The sequence below is a fragment of the Hippopotamus amphibius genome, chromosome 3 (genome assembly GCF_030028045.1).
Source record: "Hippopotamus amphibius kiboko isolate mHipAmp2 chromosome 3, mHipAmp2.hap2, whole genome shotgun sequence".
In the NCBI taxonomy this organism is placed as follows: Eukaryota; Metazoa; Chordata; class Mammalia; order Artiodactyla; family Hippopotamidae; genus Hippopotamus; species Hippopotamus amphibius.
This window is the reverse complement of record NC_080188.1, coordinates 151379417-151398367: the sequence shown is the minus strand read 5'-3', so window position 1 is coordinate 151398367 and position 18951 is coordinate 151379417. Positions and strand designations below refer to the sequence as shown.

The 18951-nt window shown below is 37.9% G+C and overlaps 1 protein-coding gene and 1 pseudogene across 1 annotated transcript in view; one reads left to right on the top strand and one right to left on the bottom strand.

Annotated features, from left to right (window-relative positions):
* Positions 1 to 744: 744 nt before the first annotated feature.
* Positions 745 to 18951, bottom strand: part of FH (fumarate hydratase) — a 35172-nt gene continuing 16965 nt past the window's right edge. Inside the window, exons 3-10 of the mRNA XM_057728299.1 lie at positions 14500 to 14610; positions 12823 to 12999; positions 10316 to 10498; positions 7984 to 8149; positions 6644 to 6847; positions 4940 to 5067; positions 3438 to 3591; positions 745 to 1111 (exon numbers count right to left, since the gene is read on the bottom strand). Coding sequence (XP_057584282.1) covers positions 969 to 1111; positions 3438 to 3591; positions 4940 to 5067; positions 6644 to 6847; positions 7984 to 8149; positions 10316 to 10498; positions 12823 to 12999; positions 14500 to 14610 — 1266 coding nt within the window. The 3' untranslated portion in view covers positions 745 to 968. The remainder of the gene's footprint in view (positions 1112 to 3437; positions 3592 to 4939; positions 5068 to 6643; positions 6848 to 7983; positions 8150 to 10315; positions 10499 to 12822; positions 13000 to 14499; positions 14611 to 18951) is intronic.
* On the top strand, positions 15705 to 17394 carry LOC130849420 (alpha-taxilin-like; annotated as a pseudogene).

The following is an 18951-nucleotide window of genomic DNA, read 5'->3' as shown; positions in this document are numbered from 1 at the left end:
CAAGCTCCCTACATAATTGAGGTTGGGTCTATTTTTAAATAAAGCCTCAGTTTCAGGTTTAAATCAACTTAACTTGGATCTCCCTAGAACTGCTAATTCAAAATTACCTGAGGTTGTTTCACATGAACTCCTGCTGAAGAATCCTGGCACTAGTGCACAGAGAGATGATGGGCAAGGCTCACTGCCATGAAACCCTCCCTTTCTTTCCAAGCTTCCTGGTTGCACCCCTTGTCCTTTCTAATCCATGTCCTATAATTCTTGACTCAGTCTTTCCAGTGTTCCTTTGATAATCCAAATAAGGTCAGGAAGTGTGTGTGTTTCTGTGTAATTAGCACATACAACACATGTCTTAATTGTGTTAATTATCCTAGTTCCTTATATACATGTGTGTATATATGTGTATATATATACACACTCCATTATATGCACACATGTGTGCATGCATGTGCTCACACATACACTCACATCCCCACTTAGGGTGGCAAATGCTTGGTCAGCTTACGCTCCCAAATCACAGGAAAATAAAAGATGTCTGAAGACATAACTTGGGAATGAGCTAATAAGAGGCACATTTTTACTACAGGAGAATTTTTTTAAAAAACACCACCAACCAAAAAAATTAAAACTCTAAAATTGATATGGTTCTTATAAAACATTTGAAATGGTAAACACCCATACACAAAAATCACAGATTCAACTATATAATACAAGTCAGTTAACAAAAAAGAAAAATGTCTATTTTCCTTTTGATTTTACACCATTTGATTATTCTATTTTACACTTTTAAAATTCACTTTGGACCTAGCATGTCCTGGAGTTTTATACACTGACCAAACTGCTCTGCTAGACATAGTCAAGTTCAATAGCAGCTTCCTTTCACATTTATCCATTTGTGTCTAAGAAATATAAGGAGTCTGTTTCACTTGTTATTTTATACAACAATCATTTTTATTATAAATTTATTTAAATCACTTTGGACCCAGCATATCCTTAGGTTTTACCCACTCATCAAACTGCTCTGCTGTGAGATAGCCAAGTTCAATAGCAGTTGCCTTTAAGGTTGATCCATTTTTGTGTGCAGTCTTAGCAATCTTGGCTGCTTTGTCATACCCTGAAGAAAAAATTAAAAAGTGATGTAGGAATTAGTAGTGAAACTTGGTATTCTAAAGCAAAGGGTAATTATTATTATTTACTTGATGCTATCGATCTGTTAAGTAAACATTTTTTAGTCAAAAATATTTAGCAGTGGATTATCTTGACAGTTGTCATTTCTTATATAGAATAAAACTTTTACTTTCCTTAAGTAATACATACCTCGCTTTCTATAAGATCTGTCCCTAAATTAAAACTGTCCACTAACCCAGATATTTTCATAAGGAGGAAAATATTTACACACAGACACCTCTCTCTCTCTCTCTCGATACACACACACACGGCACCAAGACATAAAAATATAAATCCGAGTAGTATAAACGTGCTGTTTCAACAGCATGTTTAACCAGAAATAATTATCTTTCCAACAAAGCATTAACAAGCTCAATGTTGCAGCACTACAGAAAATACAGGACTGCACAACCAGGAACTGTGGTAAAGGGCTCTAAAAGGGAAGAGTAGACAGGGCTCTGAGCAGAGATGAGCCTTTAGAGCTGCTTCCAACATCTCTCTCTATTCAGCACTCCATACCCTGGCCTCTTTCCAGACATTACAAGGGTACAGGTTGGGAAGTTTTAGTATAAACATATACTTGTGCAAGAGACCACAGGTCTACTGCTTATCTCAAAGTTATTTGCTTTTAAAATTAATATAGATGGGGCAGGGTAATCCTGCAAGTTGCCTCGATTTAATGTAATTAAAAAAAAAAAGGCAAAATCCAGAAAGAAGAGAAAAAAGAAAAATGAAACCAATGAAAGAGGGGAAAAAAGCCCCCCAAGATTAGACGACTATGACCAATGAGAATAAGCCTGCTGAGGCAATATGATTATTGACCAAGCAAGATGTTCAACCACCTACATATAAGACGTTACGTGTACTGTGCATTTAATCCACCTATAAAACATATTATGGACATAGTTAATAATAAAATTAACTTAATTTGTGAATACTAAACATGTTGAAAAGGGCATTTACTGGTCAGACTAAGTTTGAGAGAAAGAATTCTCATGTTAAACCTTTGGGGTTAATATTAGACATTCTGTACGTTTATGTTAATAATGACTTTAAAGTCTATGCATTATGCTGACCCTTTCAGTTCTCTTGTTCAAGTCCCACAAAACATGATTACCAATCAGCCTATTCATAATGAGCACAAACAGAACCCAGGATGTGGAGTTGTAAGGCTCATGCTCTATCACCAGTAAGGTGTGGTTTGCCCACTCATCCTTGTATGGCCTTTACCTCACATTAAATTGACTCTAAGACAGACATCAATCATTCTGCTTTAGGAGTATCTCTAATTTAAATGTTTTCGTAACAAATTCTGAAGTATAAATGTGATGAAACATTTCTCACATGAACCTTTGGGTTCCTCTGTATATCTCTCCAGTTGAATGCTGATTTCAAATGAATCCAGTATTATTGCCAATCAATACTATTCCAAAGAACAGACAGTATATTGGGCTCACAGCTACCTGAAGCAGTTATATGAGCTTTAACTTTACAAGACTGAAATTATAGCTTGACATGAAGCCAAGAATACAAAACAGCCCTGAGAGTTCAGGATTACTGAAGTAATAAGACTGTTTTAGAACAGTAATCACATCATACCAAATGACTGCAAAAACTTGTTCTAATGTAGAAAATCAAAGAATACATTAATAACCTCAGCTCAGCAGTTAAGAGGAAGGTGGGAAAAGGTTTTTAACACATCATAACATAATGCAATGAATGCCTCAAAATCTATGAGTTAAAACAGTGTATTTAACAGGGATCACTATGGTCAATCTATAATACAAGTTAACATGTTTGAATCTATATAATGAAATATTTACCCTTTTTATTTATTTAATCCATTTCTGAGTTGAAAAAAACAACAAAAACAAAGTACAGTATATCATCTAGAGAAGGCAGAAAAATAAATTCATTCAGTGTTGTTAATCAGCCAGTGCCACCTAGTGACATTACAAGCTGAGAGGACATTTAGTATCTGAATTTAGTGTCCCATAGTATCTGAATTCCATTAAGATTAAAATAAGTTTAAAGTTCTACTGCTGAACTTACCACATTTCAAATAAAATGAAGCATAATCAATCAAGTTTTTGAAAGAAATATAACACCATAAAGGTTATAAATATATATAGAATCTTTCAACACAATTTCAAATGTCTTAAGAGATTGTCCAAAAGAAATCTGTTGTTCACATTGATGCAGTAGTCTCTCAAAAATTTTTCAGCTTTTAAACTCTATATTCAAAATGACATTATTATTCTTTAAATGCATACCTATATGAGGATTAAGAGCTGTCACCAACATTAGAGACTCATTCATTAGCTTGTCGATCCTTTCTGTGTTGGCCTGAATTCCCACCACACAGTTTTCTGTGAAGGAAACTGATGCATCCCCCAACAGTCTGGCTGAGTGTAACACATTTTTAATCTAAGAGAGAGAGAGACAGACTTACTAAGCCTAACTTTTTTCTTTGTCCAGTAATATATCATTTGCAGGTTCATAAATGAATATATAACTCAATTAACATACAGCACTCCTACAACGTGTAAGGCATCACACCCAAGAAAACAGATGTGAAAGAAATTATAAATATTTGAGGGCACAGAAGTGCCCTTTTAAGAGGTAAAAAGGCATAAATACAAATAACTAAAACACAAGATAGTCTGTGGTGTTATAAAATACAGGTATGAAATGTTACAGAGCATAGAGAAAAATAAATTCCAGTTATAGGAGCTGATGAAATTTTATTTGATGGAGAGAACTTAAATAGCCAGAGACAGAAAAAGAATCTACCACGCAGAAGGAAGAGAAACAAAGATGCAGAGGTTAGAAAGTTCACCATGTGTTTGAGGCAATCAGTGAAGTCAGGGCTTCTCAGTTCTCAGTGATCAGCATGATTTTTTATGCTTAACAAAACAAATACTCCATGATAATTTGAAAATAAACTTTCACACAATATTTTAAAACAGTATAAAGTTGATTAGTTTGTTTTAGCAGTTTTTTTTCTTTTGGTAACATTCCCAATATATATTAAGATATATCTCCACATCCTAATCTCTTTGGTCTAAAATCCCAGGGTCTGAAAACTATACTCCCAATAATGGACTCTAGTAGAAGACACAGAACTTCAAGGTTTAATTTGATACTGCCTTTATTATATGGCAAATGTTGATTATCTTGACTTATTTTCTATTAAAAACAAAACAGATCTTTGTTTAAAAAAAATTAGCAAGACATTTATTGTTATGCACATATATTTGCCAGGCACCTGGTGTTAACTGTTTGGAATCTGACTTGAAAGCAAAAGTTTATCGGTCTAAGTTGTGCTTTGGTCTGTCTTCTTTCTATTTTCCACCAGAATGTATATCCCATAAGGGCAAAAAACTCTGTCTTGTTCATTGTTCTATCACTAGCAACCACAGACTTGTACTCAATAAATATTTGATAAATACACTGAAAGAATATACTTATATGTTATCTGCATGTTCTTATCAAATTAAAATAAGACTTTACATCAGACACAAACTGGAAATGAGCCTCTAATATATATTTAGATATAACATTTCACATAAATAAAGGACTCCAAACCATCAATTACTTAAGCTAAAAGTCACCTAATTAAATATCCAGGATTAATCCCCAAACATATGCTTAACTTCCAACTGCTACTTATAGTATCCAAATACCTAATGAACTTTAAGAAACGTTAATGAAAGAAAAAAACCAAGACAACTAGCTTTTGGTCAAAGACATTAAAATCAAATTTAAAGCTTACCATCATTGGCTTGAAAACATTCAACTCAAAATGTCCATTGCTGCCTCCAACGGTAACAGCGACATGATTGCCCATGACTTGGGCTGCAACCATGGTCATTGCCTCACACTGGGTGGGGTTCACCTTGCCTTCAAGAAAACCACCAAGGAAAGGTACCACATCAAACACACTTGTGGTTTCAAATATGAGTTAAGATTAAGTTTTATATCAAATAACTTAGAAAAGAAGGAAATCTAACTTCATTAAGTAAAGTAAGACATATAATAAAGCAAGGTCCCAACCATCAGTGCTATTTAATGAAACAAACCATGTAGCCAGAATGGCTGCATCTGAATCATGCAATGGTTAATGAGTAGAGTACCCACAACTACACAGTAAATACAGCTCTTTTCACCTTCATGGCTTATATTAATTTTAGAAATATTTATGGAGCCAGGCAAACAGTGAGGAAAAAGGATGCAGCCCCTCCCTTCATAGAACTCGGAGGCTAGGGAGAGAGAACTGGCCATTATAATAGATAAGGGATATACTCAGAGAAGTGCAGACTGCTTTGGGAACACTTATAAAAAAAAGCACCTCACCAACTTCTGGGAGGCTTCTCAGAGGAAACTGACGTTAGCTGGAATTTTCCTATTTGAGTTTCCAGAACCCTGCCAGCCTGTAACGCTTCTCTGACAAGCTTGAGTTTGAACCAAACATCCCTGATTCCTCTGACTAGTACAAAGCAACACAATGGGAAGATTAGTTTCTTACCTGTGACTCTGTATTTCTCTTTTTTAGGTAATCACCTTGAATTTGCAATCAACTGAACTCATGCCATTTTTCAACATGACATGCTTTAAAATCAGATCTTTTCTCATTCTACACATGCATAGATTTAAAAGACTCTACAGTCAGGTCTTTCTTTTTAACTCTTAAAAGTCACCTTGCCAGTTTTAGTCCAATTACAGAGTCCTTTATGAATCTAGACTCTGTCATCTGATGTACTATTTCAACTTTATCTGCTAATACGATCAACACATATTTTCTACCTTCACCCTCAGTCACCAGTAAAGTGGTGAAGGAGCAGAGCCTTTCAGCTTGCTGCCAAGATATTCCTCCAGTCTGAAGTCAACTGATTAGGCACTCCTTACATGTCACTGTTCACACACCTACATCCATCTAACAGTACTGCCCACACTTCTCCACTGGATTCCATGAATATCAAGTGAGTCCACCAAATGACTTACTGGAATCCAGACATCAAGAAAAGAAGGAAATCTAACTTCATTAAATAAAGTAAGACATATAATAAAGCAAGACTCCAACACTATCTGTGGAGCCTCCTTTACCTAACTGGCCAAAACCCAAGCAAGAAATGAAATGTGGCATTTGACATAATTCATCTTTACTCAACCCATGCAGAACAGCCTGTTCTAGAATTCTATTTGCTTTGGATTATGAAAGATAGAACTATTATACATTTTCTAACGTGGAAATCAAAATACATGCTGCTAACTAAAATTCTTCTCTCCTATATTGTTGGGTGATGTTCCCAGAAGTCCTGATCAAAGGTAGCCCACAAAGACATTCTGAAACTAGTGTGCCACACATGTCCCCACCCACTTTGAGATCATGTTAAATAAAAGTAGATATGCTTTGTGGATGAGAATGCCTGGGTTCTAGTCAAGTTCCAGCTTTAACATTTACCAGCTATGTGATTACCTGGCATGATACTGCTTCCTGGTTCATTTTCAGGCAAAATCAGTTCTCCCAGACCTGATCGAGGACCAGAACCCAGAAAACGAATATCATTTGCGATCTTCATCAGACTGCAAGCCGTAGTGTTCATAGCTCCACTGAGTTCAACCAAAGCATCATGAGCAGCTAGAGCTTCAAATTTATTTGGCGCTGTGACAAAAGGCAAGCCTGAAGGAAAAATAATAACCTATATGAGTTAATATGTAAAATTAAACATTTTTCTAATATGAGCAAGTTAAGCAAAGTGCTAGTATATGAAAAGCAAAAATAGAACAGAATAAAAATTTTACTTCAGGAAAAAAATGCTTAAGACTCAAGCCTTGTCTACATTTCTTCAAGAAGTCCTGAAGGAGTAGAAAGAATCTGATGATACCAGCACATTTAAAAGATAAACAAGTACAATAAATGTTGAAAGAAACATAAAATATTGAAAGAAAAAACATTATCCTATTGCAAACACATGTGTATGATGCCTGACTATGCTTGAGTAAAGATAAAATATGGGTAAAATTTACTCTGTTTTATTCCACATTCCTTTCCTAGTACAATTTTCCTACCATTTCAGGTATTCTATTCTCTTCTCTAGCCAGGACCCACAAGGTCCTCTGAGAGATTAGGGGCCAGAATGAGTCAGACATTCTTAATCTCTCCCCTGTTCAAATTTTTGAAGATTTACATATTCTAAACCCCATAATACAGTTCTTCTTGATTAAAATTTGATTAAAAAACAAATCTCTGCTAGTAAGCAATAATGAGCATTGTGTAATTATCTGCACCCTAACTCTCTGGCAATATCTGTATCTTAATAAGAGTTTTCTGGAGATAATAGCTCTCATTACAGTTATCATTATCAAGAGAACAGTACTCTCCTAAAGGAAAGAGAATGCAAAAAGGTCATTAATTCAAAGAAATGTCACAGCATGCAACAGGAAAAAAAGAAATTAAAGACTGTCCATCTCTAACATATCTGTCACTCAAATGAATTTCTCAACCATCAGCTGACTCCTCCTGCTTTGAAAAATGAGTATTCAAAACAGCTTTAAATGCAAAATAATTGAATACTACCAGATAGTAAACAAAATTAGCGCTGACAGATTTTAATCATTACACATTGTATGAACTTACAGATGGAAAGCTTTTAAAAAGCAAAAGGTTAACATTACAACTTCTGAAATACACACAAAGTACGTTTGATGGGAAAATACTATTTCTAACATTAAATTTGTAAGAATTCAAAGCAGAAACACCCAGAAAAATACAGACTAGTAAAATGGAAATGAGTAATAAACTGCGTTATTACCTACCTGTAAGTTCAGCCACTTTTGCAGCAACCTTTTCTGCAAAGCCAATTCTAGTATTTAGACCAGTACCAACAGCAGTGCCCCCAGCCGCGAGCTCATAAATTCTTGGCATGGCAGCTTTTATTCTCATTGTTGCATATTTCACTTGTTGAACATAACCACTAAATTCCTGAAAAGAGAAAGAAATTAAGGTAAGAATATATACTTTCCCTGATAGCATACAAGTTACTCTAACTGCATTAAATAGGAGTTTTTTAAAAACACTTTTAGGTACAAAATTAGAAGCTACTCAAGTTGTAATTATATTATTTTAATTCATATGACAAGCGAAGTATAGGCGAGAAAGAATTCATAAACTATCAGGTAGACAATGCCGCTGATGATAACATGAGGCCTATTCATAAACTAGTCTTTTAATAGAAAGCAAAGAAAAACAACACAGGAAATAACCTTAAAAAAGAAACTACTAGATTATTGATTTTATTTTTTGGTGTATCTCAAACAACTTTGAGAAGGAAAAAAACTGAATCTTCTCAAGAAGAATGCAAACACAGAAATATCCTCCATACAATTTCAGTTAAAAAACCTGATGTGGAATTTGAGGATGTTTTACTCAAGAAGCTAAGTGACTCACTGAAAAGCAAAGAAGGTAACAGGTTAGAGTAAGACTGTAGCTTTAAGATGCATTTTAATTCCGCTATTAATGCCACACTGGTTCCCAAATTATAACAAATGCTTAAAGTAACCACAGAATTCATCATATTTAGAACACAGCAAGGGCTGTACCCCATCAAGAATTATGCAGGGACAGAAGGTATAAACTGGAACTCAACTGAGCAAACCAGGTTACATGGTTACACTAAATCTTTCTTTCCTACCTAAAAAACACTGAAAAATCATGAATACTTTTGATTAGTACTAGGATTTCACACTGCTCTAAAGAAAACATTTTAGAAGATACAACTCCATCAGGCAGATCTGATCCATCTGATCTAACATCACTTACATATATACCAGCTGGATTCACTTAAGGAACATACTTTTATTGGGGGAAAAAACTGCACTCAAAAAACTCAAAAGACAATTCCAATAAAAGCAAGTATAAATGCTTCTGATAAGATAAAGTCAAACAGAAAAATATAACTTTCTGTCATAATACAAAGAATGATGATTTTACATAGGAGGCTGAGTCATGGCCCAAATGGACTTCAGTATATAATGGTTTTCCCACGTGTAACACACACAAAAAACGAAAAAAATCAGAAACCAGAGGGATACTCAAAAGTTTCAAAAACACACTGTACCTCCTTAGAAATTATGTGTGGCACTAAGAGCCAATGATGTAAAGAGATAAAATATAGCCTTAAGCAGCAACTTAATTTAGTAAGCTCAATTTAGTCATATCACCTGTATTTCAATTAATCATTTCCAGGTTTCCTCATTCCTTCCATGATAAAGTTAAGGTAAATGATCAAGTTTTTTTTCAGTGTTTGCCATCATCTGAACAAAACTACAAAAGAAATCTTTCCAAATAACCAGCAGCCAAACCCTCACCCTTACCTGAATTTCTACAAAAACACTGTTATTTGATAACTATCCTTTGATACTTGATATAGAATTTGTATGTCCCACCTCCCAAACTGGAGTGAGCTTACTGAGACAAAACCTGTTCCTTGTATTTCTTTTGCAACACTATTAGGCATTCTTTACAGTGTCAATAAAGAAACATAAAAATACTTTCTGGTATTCTGGAAAAGAGAGTAATACCTCTTTTACATGTCACCAAAATAATTTTAAAGAGTAAGATATGTCCCATTTAATCACTGTAAAATTAACTTTTAAAGAACTTACTAATTTAGAGTAAGAGAGACAAAGGAAGAAATTATGACAATGATAGTGATGCAGATGATGATCACAGCTAACACCAATATGTGCTTATAATGTGTCAGGGACGGTTCTCAGCACTCTACACAAATCAGCTTATTTGAACCTCATAACTATCCTATGAAAGAGATATTATTTTCCTCATTTTACAGCTGAGAAAACTGATGCACGGAGAGGCTAAATAATTTTCCCAAGGTCCAAGAGTTTGCACAAAGCAAAGCTAAGATTCGAACTCAAGTAGACTGATGTGGAGTCTGGCTCCTAGCTAGTATGCTCTGTTCTCCTGAGTGGATGCCAATAAAAACTACTGACTGTTAATGCAGAATCATCTCTGCCACTGAACTGAATCATTATAAATTTGGCCTTTTAAACCAGTGTGATTTAGAGGGTAATATGTTGGCTGTTTGTACCAAGCCCACAACTGAACCAAATCTAATCATACTCAATATACCTGCCCAAGACTAAGTGGAACAGCATCCTGTGTATGAGTACGCCCAATTTTGATGATGTGCACAAACTCTTTGGATTTTGCATCAAGAGCATCATGTAGCTTCTGTAGTCCTGGTAGCAGTACTTCATGAACTTCTATTGCAGCAGCAATGTGCATTGCTGTGGGAAAAGTATCATTTGAGCTCTGTTGGAAAATTTTCAAAAGAAATGGTAAGTGTTAAATTAGAGGCAAAGAAACCAAACTTGAATGTCTCAATTAAAAATCTCACTAAATGACTACTCAAAACTTAGCGTATTTAGTACTTAATTACATTTACATGTGGCCAGTCACTTAGGATTAAATAAGAAGCAATCTGATTTCCTTTGTGGAAGGTATTTAGGACTGTATTACATATACCACCTACAATGAATGTATTATATATTACTCTGCCTGCCTGCTAATACACAACAGCAAGACATGGAGAAGCAAAGCTAGCAAATGTAGGTAAGGATAGCAGTAATAAAATATCTTACAGTTAAATAGCACATACAGTCTTTCACAAACATTTCTTCCTTTACTAAACTAGAGGAAAATTTTGTGAGGTAGGTCACCACTTCAAAAATAGAAAAGTTGAACTGTCAAAGAACTTATGTAACTTGCCAAAATATTTAGGGTTGGCAGAACTGGGACCTGACCAGGTAGTCTAAACTCTATGCTCTTTCCTCAACTGTAAACCATACTTTTAAATTATGATGCTATTTAAAAAAATATATTCATTACTCATTTTTAAACTCAGTATTATGGACATTATCAAACTACTTACAAAAGTAGCATGAATGGTATAATGAACACTCATGTATCCACTACCTGAATTCAAACAATTAGTATATAGCCAATACTGTTTCATCTATAACTCCACCTCACTCCTCCACCTGATCATACACACTAGATTATTCTGAAGTAGATTTCAGACTTCAGTACACATGAAAGATAAACTCATATTTAAAGGCAAGCCTTGGGTTTGCAAAATCCTTCATACAATGGATTTCTGTGAAAAAACTTCCTCAATACTTAAAAATATATTAAATTACACTCAGTAACCAGATCTTTGTTTCTAAATATCACTTCCCAGTAAGATCCTCCAAGAGCTCTTTGGAAAAATGAATACTTATGGGGGCTGGGGCAGGAAAAATACAAGATGATAAGCCTGGAGCATCTTGTAGTGCAAATAATTAATAAGTGCCTTAAAGAAAAAAGGATGGTGGCAAGTCCAAAGGACACAGGAGCCCACAAGCTGTGGCTCTGTGGGAACAGTATGAGTAGCAACATAAATATCAAAAATATTGGATTATTACCTTAAGAAAAAATTTTAATGAATTCATACTGATATATATAAATGATTAAATAAATAAACATGGGGGGAGAGAGAAGACAAATATTCCTTACAGAAAAACTTCAATTAATAAATGTAGAAAGAATGAGGGAAACAGAAAATCACTACTAAAACACCACAGTAGTAATTGCTATTGCCAAGATCCACTGATGAATGTTAAAATTAATAGGCAAAAGTTTAACGAGAAAGAGGTTATTTGCATAGCCTCAAAGCTCTCTATTAATACTGTGGTGATTTTAACACATGTCCAAAAATTTCTTGATACTCTCCCTTTAGGAAGTGCAGCTTAAATGTAGTAGCTGGAGTATAGGCAGGACACAGTAACTTACTTCTACCAGAGAACGGAAGATGGAGAAACCTGGCAGACACCATCTTAACCAAGTGATTCATGTTAACATCACCAGTACCAAGTCACGCTGCTATCATGTACCCCTGATACGATACAAGAAAAGCCCTTCCTTTCTATAACAAAATACACAGTCTCAGTCTAATCAGGAGAAAACAACAGAAAAACCCATATAGAGGGGCATTCTATAAAATACCTGACCACTACTTTCAAAACTCACAAAAACAAAAGACAAACTCTTACAGATTAGAGAAGACTAAAGGGATATGATGACTAAATACAATGTGGAGCATGGAGTGCATCCTGGTTAAGAGAAAAAGGACATCAACAGAAAATTAGGGAAATCCTAATAAAGCATGTTTAATTAAGAGTATTGTACCAATGTTAATTTCTTAGTGCGATAAATGTACCAGGGTTATGTAAAATATTTAATATTAAGGATAGTAGATGGGCGAAGGCTATACAGGAACTCTGACATATCTTTGCAATACTTATAATTTTATTTTTCAAAAGAAAGAGTTTTTAAAAATAAATCAAACAATGAAAATATACATATATACCAAATTCAGGTGTCCTAAAAATGATTTTTTTCCCTAAAGGTGCTTTTTATGAAATTTAAGACATAGACTCAAGATTCCTAAAAGAAATAAGAACATATAAGAAGTCCTTTCCATTAAAGAATATAAGCAGAATGAACCTTTCTTGTCAAAAGTTAATGCCTGTTTTACAAGGAAAACCTCAGGATTTTTTTCAATTTATACCAAAGGAAAGAAGAGACTGTATACCAACCTGGCTTTTATTAACATGATCGTTGGGATGCACAGGTTTCTTGCTGCCAAGTTCACCTCCTAGCATTTCAATTGCTCTATTGCTAATGACTTCATTTACATTCATGTTTGTCTGGGTTCCTGATCCCGTCTGCCATACCACAAGAGGAAAATGATCATTTAATTTACCTGCAGCTACCTGCAGAACAAAATGTTAAAAAATGAATTTTAAAAAATAAGAAATATTCAATATTCATTTAGATATTTTAATCAAATATGATTAAGTTGGTATCATTTATAGTACTATTTTAAGGACATTCACTTTTCTCATATGCTATTGATGGTGCCACATAGTTCATGGTTGTCCAGCAAACTGAAGCTTCTGCAATCTAACCGCTGCTGCTTTAAAAGGTGAAAGATTATCTGTTGTGAATGGTATAACAATTTCACTGACTCCAGATGAAAACTGAATCAAAGATATTTTTCTTCTATTTCTCCAACTGCCCTCTAATAATATCCAGACAGGGCCACCTGTTAAGGCTGGCAAATGCGTTAAGTCTCTAGATAAATTTAGTGTTCATACTCAGCAGGAATATCCAACAGATGCTAAAGCCAGAGTCAGCATGATAATGAACGAGTGACTTAACAGTGTGAGTTCACTAATAGCTACTGCATCCCACAAATATCCTATGAGTAGCAACCTTCAAGCACAGACATAAATACAGTCTAGATTTGTCCCTATTTTTGTCATATTTTTGTACTTTTAGTTAATTTGTTAGTTTTTGAATTGTAAGCTTTTTAAGAGAGTGGGTGCTTAACTTCACCTTCTGGAATGATTTTAGCTTAAAAAAATCAGCATGCACTTTAGAAATCTATTACCTTAAACAACTGGTTCACTTTAAAATAAACTTTTTTTCTAGTTGTATAAAAATAACAGGTGATCAGTGTAAAAAATTCTGAGAACTAAGAAAAGTATAATAGTCATCACAGTACTACCCTCAGAAATAAAGATGATTAGCATTTTGGCATCTCCTAGTTTCTACTTCAAGTGATGGGAGTATATATGTAGATACAGAAAAACACATTTTCTGGCCATTTTTTCCAAACAACATTAGGTGTATTTTGCAATCTCTCCTCTCTACTTCTTATATGGTAGGCTTTGTTCTATGACACTCCTTAAAAAAACTAAATTTCTATGGCTTCACAATATAACATATAAGCAGCTGTTATAATAAATAGTACTGCAATGAACATTATATACAGAGCTTTTAAACTATTATCTCTGTTTATCTTTAATTGCATAAGCAATTATGTATTTGGTGGAACAGTGATATTACATTCTCCACACGTATTATCAAATAACCAACTAGCTTTAAAAGGAATCATTTATACATAAACCAAGAAATCAAATAAGTTCAAAGAGTACCTCTTCAAAAAGTTTTCTTTAAACTATATAAAATTAAAAGGAAAAGTAAAGAGAATTAAAAATAAAAGGTATAAAATCATCCAAACATTTGCCACAATACAATATTCTAAGCACCATATTAATATCCTCACCAAACAATAATGTTGCCACCTTATGCTGAAACGCATTAACTTAAGAATTCACAGTGCCCCTTTCCTCATGCCAGAGCTTATCATTACCCAGCAGATAATATGGATCTGATGCCATTAAGTAAACACACTTATCACCTCTTACCTCATCTGCAGCCTTCATTATTGCATTAGCAATCTCTGGATCAAGACCATAATCCTGGTTTACTTCAGCAGCTGCTCGCTTCAAGATGCCAAATGCTTTAATAACTGGGATCTAAAATTAATCAGAAAAACATCTCAAATTTGTAATTTTAGTTAAGCATGAAAGTTTAAGATTACTATCTTATTGCAGATAGAAAAACTGTGCAAAAAAATAACTTAAGTAACATTACGACCTTAAAATGTTGAGGATACAGAGAAAGGCTAAAAATAGGTATATAAAAACCAAGAATCATCATTGATCTATTTGTTTAGGGAACCAAACAAGAGCAAATACATTGACTTTTCATAGATATGTATGTATGCCTCACACACACATATACACATATTCACGCGTATACAATATACTGTTTGTCCTATTTTTTATGACATTATAACGTATGTTTTATTTCATATGTTTAAAAACAAATGATAATCATTTCACCAGCCTACACCATTATTTCCCCTCACTGATCTCATGCTACGTTATAATTTTCCCTTCTCTTTAGAAAAAACTAAAAATAGCAAATAAAATAAAGCTAGCAAAATGGTGCTGGGAAAACGGGACAGACACATGCAAAGGAATGAAACTGGACCATTATCTTATAGCATACACAAAAATGAACTCAAAATGGATTAAAGACTTGAATGTAAGACCTGAAACCACAGAACTCCTAGAAGAAAACATAGGTGGTAAGCTCCCTGACATCAGTCTTGGCAATGATTTTCTGGAGGAGTCCAAAAGAAAAAGTAACAAAAGCAAAAATAAACAAATGGGACCATGTCAAACTAAAAATCCTCTTCACAGCAAAGTAAACCGTCAAAAAAAATGAAAATGTGCTGGCTGGGGGGGGGGGGGGGGTGCACCTGGGGCCCGGGGGGTGGGGAGGGCCTGGGAATAGGAGACTGCCACATCAGTCCCCAGCCCTGAGCCTATCCTGTGCTCCACCTGTGGTGAGGGGGCCATGCTGTACCAGGAAGTGGTTTCAGGGGAAAAGGAGGCCTCTCCTCCCTGGCTCCTGGACACACCAGGCTCCCCTGACCGACGAGAGGCAGAGAATAGCTGGCTCCCTCCAGGGAAGGCTGGCCGGTTTGTTTCAAGAAGCTCTGTGCACCTGGTGCTGGGATTTCTGATCCATGCTGCAAAGAATTTTAAACTCTGGAAAACAGCAAGTGTATTTGTTTCTATAGGATCTGCTCCTAACCTAATACTGCAAACCACAATGAAGAACCAAGACAAAAAGAATGGGACTGCCAAGCAATCAGGTAATACTTCCAACCCAAAAAACACCCCGGGGCAACCCCAAGCAGGACCAGAGGGAGCTCAGGAGTAGCCCAGCCAGTCAGCTCCTGCCACAGAAGCTGAAGGTTCCATTAGCCAGGCTCCAGGCAAGGCTGAGGGAGCACAAGCCAAGACTGCTCCGTGACGTGTCTGAGGAGCAGAGCCTCCAGCTGGAAGAAATCCTCAGCATATACTGTATGGACAACAATCAGGGGACCCAGGGGAGTGCGGGGCACAGGGTGAGCCCGATGAACCTAAAGATGCAGAGAAGTCCCAGACCCATGCCTCGAGAAATGGGGAGCCTGAGCCAGAGACCCCAGAGGTCAATAGTGAGAAGGAGACCTCCAAGGGGGGAACTGGGCACAGAAAGCATCCAGGCAAGTGACAAGGTTGTAGACCGAGACCACTGAAGGCCACAGGAGAAGAAAGCGAAGGGTTTGGGAAAGGAGATAACGTTACTGATACAGATGCTGAACACGCTGAGTACCACAGAGAAGAAGCTCGCAGCCCTATGCAAGAAGTATGCTGAGCTGCTGGAGGAGCACCGGAACTCCCAGAAGCAGATGAAGCTCCTGCAGAAAAAGCAGATCTAGCTGGTGCAGAAGAAGGCACCTGCGTGGTGAGCACAGAAAGGCTGTCCTGGCCCGCAGCAAGGTTGAGAGCCTGTGCTGCAAGTTGCAGCACCACGACCGCTCCCTCAAGGAAGGTGTGCAGCAGGCCTGGAAGAAAGAGAAGAAATGCAAGGAGGTGGCCTCGCACTTCTGGGTGATGCCGAATGACATTCAGCTGCAGATGGAACAGCACAATAAGCACAATTCCAAGCTGCGCCAGGAGAACGCGGAGCTGGCTGAGAGGCTAAAGAAGCTGACTGAGCAGTACGAGCGGCGGGAGGAGCACACTGACCAAGTCTTCAAACACACGGACCAAGCAGCTGGCGAGTGCCAAGCTCCAGCAGGTCCAGGAGATGCTGAAGGAGGCAGAGGAGAGGCACCAGGGGAGAAGGATTTTCTCCTCAAAGAGGCTGTGGAGTTCCAGAGGATGTGCAAGCTGATGAAGCAGCAGGAGACCCATATGAAGCAGCAGCTTACCCTATACACTGAGAAGTGTTAAGAGTTCCACAACAAAAGCAGTGAGGCGTTCATCACATTCAAACAGGAGATGGAAAAGACGACTGAAAACATCAAGAAGAAACCACCACGTACCAGTCCCAGTGGAGAGCAGCAACAAGACCTTGCTTGAGATGGCTGAGGAGAAAACACTCTGGCACAAAGAGCTGGAGGGCCTGCAGGTGAAAATCCAGCATCTGGAGAAGCCATGCTGGGTGCTGCAGGCCAAGAGCAATGACCTGAACAAGAGGGCGCAGGACCTGAGTGCTGGAAGCCAGGGCCTCCTCACTGACAGCAGCCCTGAGCAAAGGCCAGACACTGCCAATACCTCTAAAGAACAGGTGGTGAGGGGCCCAGGGTCCGAGCACCTAGCTTCCGAAGGGCGACAGAAGCTCCTTGCTGCCCTGGAGCACCAAGCACAGAAGCTTCTGGCTAAATGGGGCTTCAGGAACCCACCTCCACCACTGCCTAGGGAGCCTATGCCAGGGGTGCCCTGGGAAGAGAGTGAGCAGCCCAGTCAGGCCTGACCCGTGTGAGGCTCTCATCGCTGAGGCTCAGGGTGCTCTGACCTGGCTGGCATCTGACTCTGCAGTTTTGGTTTTTGTGGATCAGTTTTACATACATATGGCATATGTGCAAGGCCTCATACATTTACATCTGTAAGTGTAAAATGGGCTTGCATCGGAGGTGGGGGTGTATACAAAGGAAGCCAGTGGCTCTTCTGTGAGCTGAAGACTCTTAAAGCAGAGCTGTCATCTGTGGCTGCCATCACAGTAAGCTGGCAGGACAAGTGACTTGGGCATTTCCGTGCCCGATTTGAGGCTCAGTCCCTCCCTCCTTGCCCTTCAGGGCTCATGACAGGTGATATGCCCAGGCCTTGACTGTGTTTCTCCTGTTGGCAGGACTTGGGCAGCTCTGGCTCTCCTAGCTCCCTGGAAGCTCTTTTGCTTCTCTTGACCTGGAAAAGGGGTCACCAGGAAGAGCACTGACCAGGCACTCAGAGCCAGCGATCAAACTGCTTCCCTGCCTAGGACAAGGGACCTGGAGAACACTCTGTGTGGGATGATGTGCTGTTGGAGGCCCCTCAGCCCCTGCCCTCTGGCAGTGCCAGAACCATGCCAATGATGTTTTGCAGTAGCCTTATCATTCACAGGTGCCTCTGTAGCCTGCACAAATGATTGACAAGAGATCACACAAAGGATTCTTTCTAAAGGTTTTTGGGTTTTGTTTCCTTTGTTTTACTTTTGCACGTGACAGTGTTTGTGCCGAGGATCTTCTGAGGAAGAAGGGGTGCTTTAGCAGCAATGCCTTGGGTTCCTGGACTCCAGTGACCTACCCCCCTCACCACCCACCTGGCATCTTTGCCATATTGGTGCTCAGGTTTCCTGCTTCATGAAATCAGACTGTTTGTTTATAGTAAGAGAAAGGAAAGGGCTTCTGATGGCTATGCCACAAGCTTACCTATGGTTTCAATGCTGGTAGGCCACCACTGATGCTATCACCACTGTCTCCATGCAGCAGTTGCTGGGCCCCAGGTCCAACTGTCCCCGTGGCTTTATGAGTCTGTTTCTGCTTCTTACACCCACACCCTCAATATGCAATCTTTTGAGATTTGCTCTGATCCTGTTGCCCAAGTAATAAGAGCTGAGCTATGTCCTCCTTGACATCCCACTTCTTCCTGTGTGGGAGCCCCAGCTCTTGTCTGACAGCTAATGGATAAGAATGAGACTCAGCCATTGACTGACTCCCAGAAATCCACAAAAATGGCTGCAGACAGTTGTGTCTGTTTCTTCTCTACCCCCACTCCCACCCCTTATACATGCTACCCTACCCTATACACCGGAGGTCCTGCTAATTGCAAACTTGCCAGAGTACTAGCCAATCTTTGTACAAAATAATGTTCTAGAAGAGCAGAATGAGTCTTGGGTCTGGGGCACTACAACTCCATCTCCATCTGGGGCTCAGCTTCAACGTAGCTGAAGGAGCCACAGACCAAGATGGATCGGATGGTTGAGTTTTTGCTTCTTCC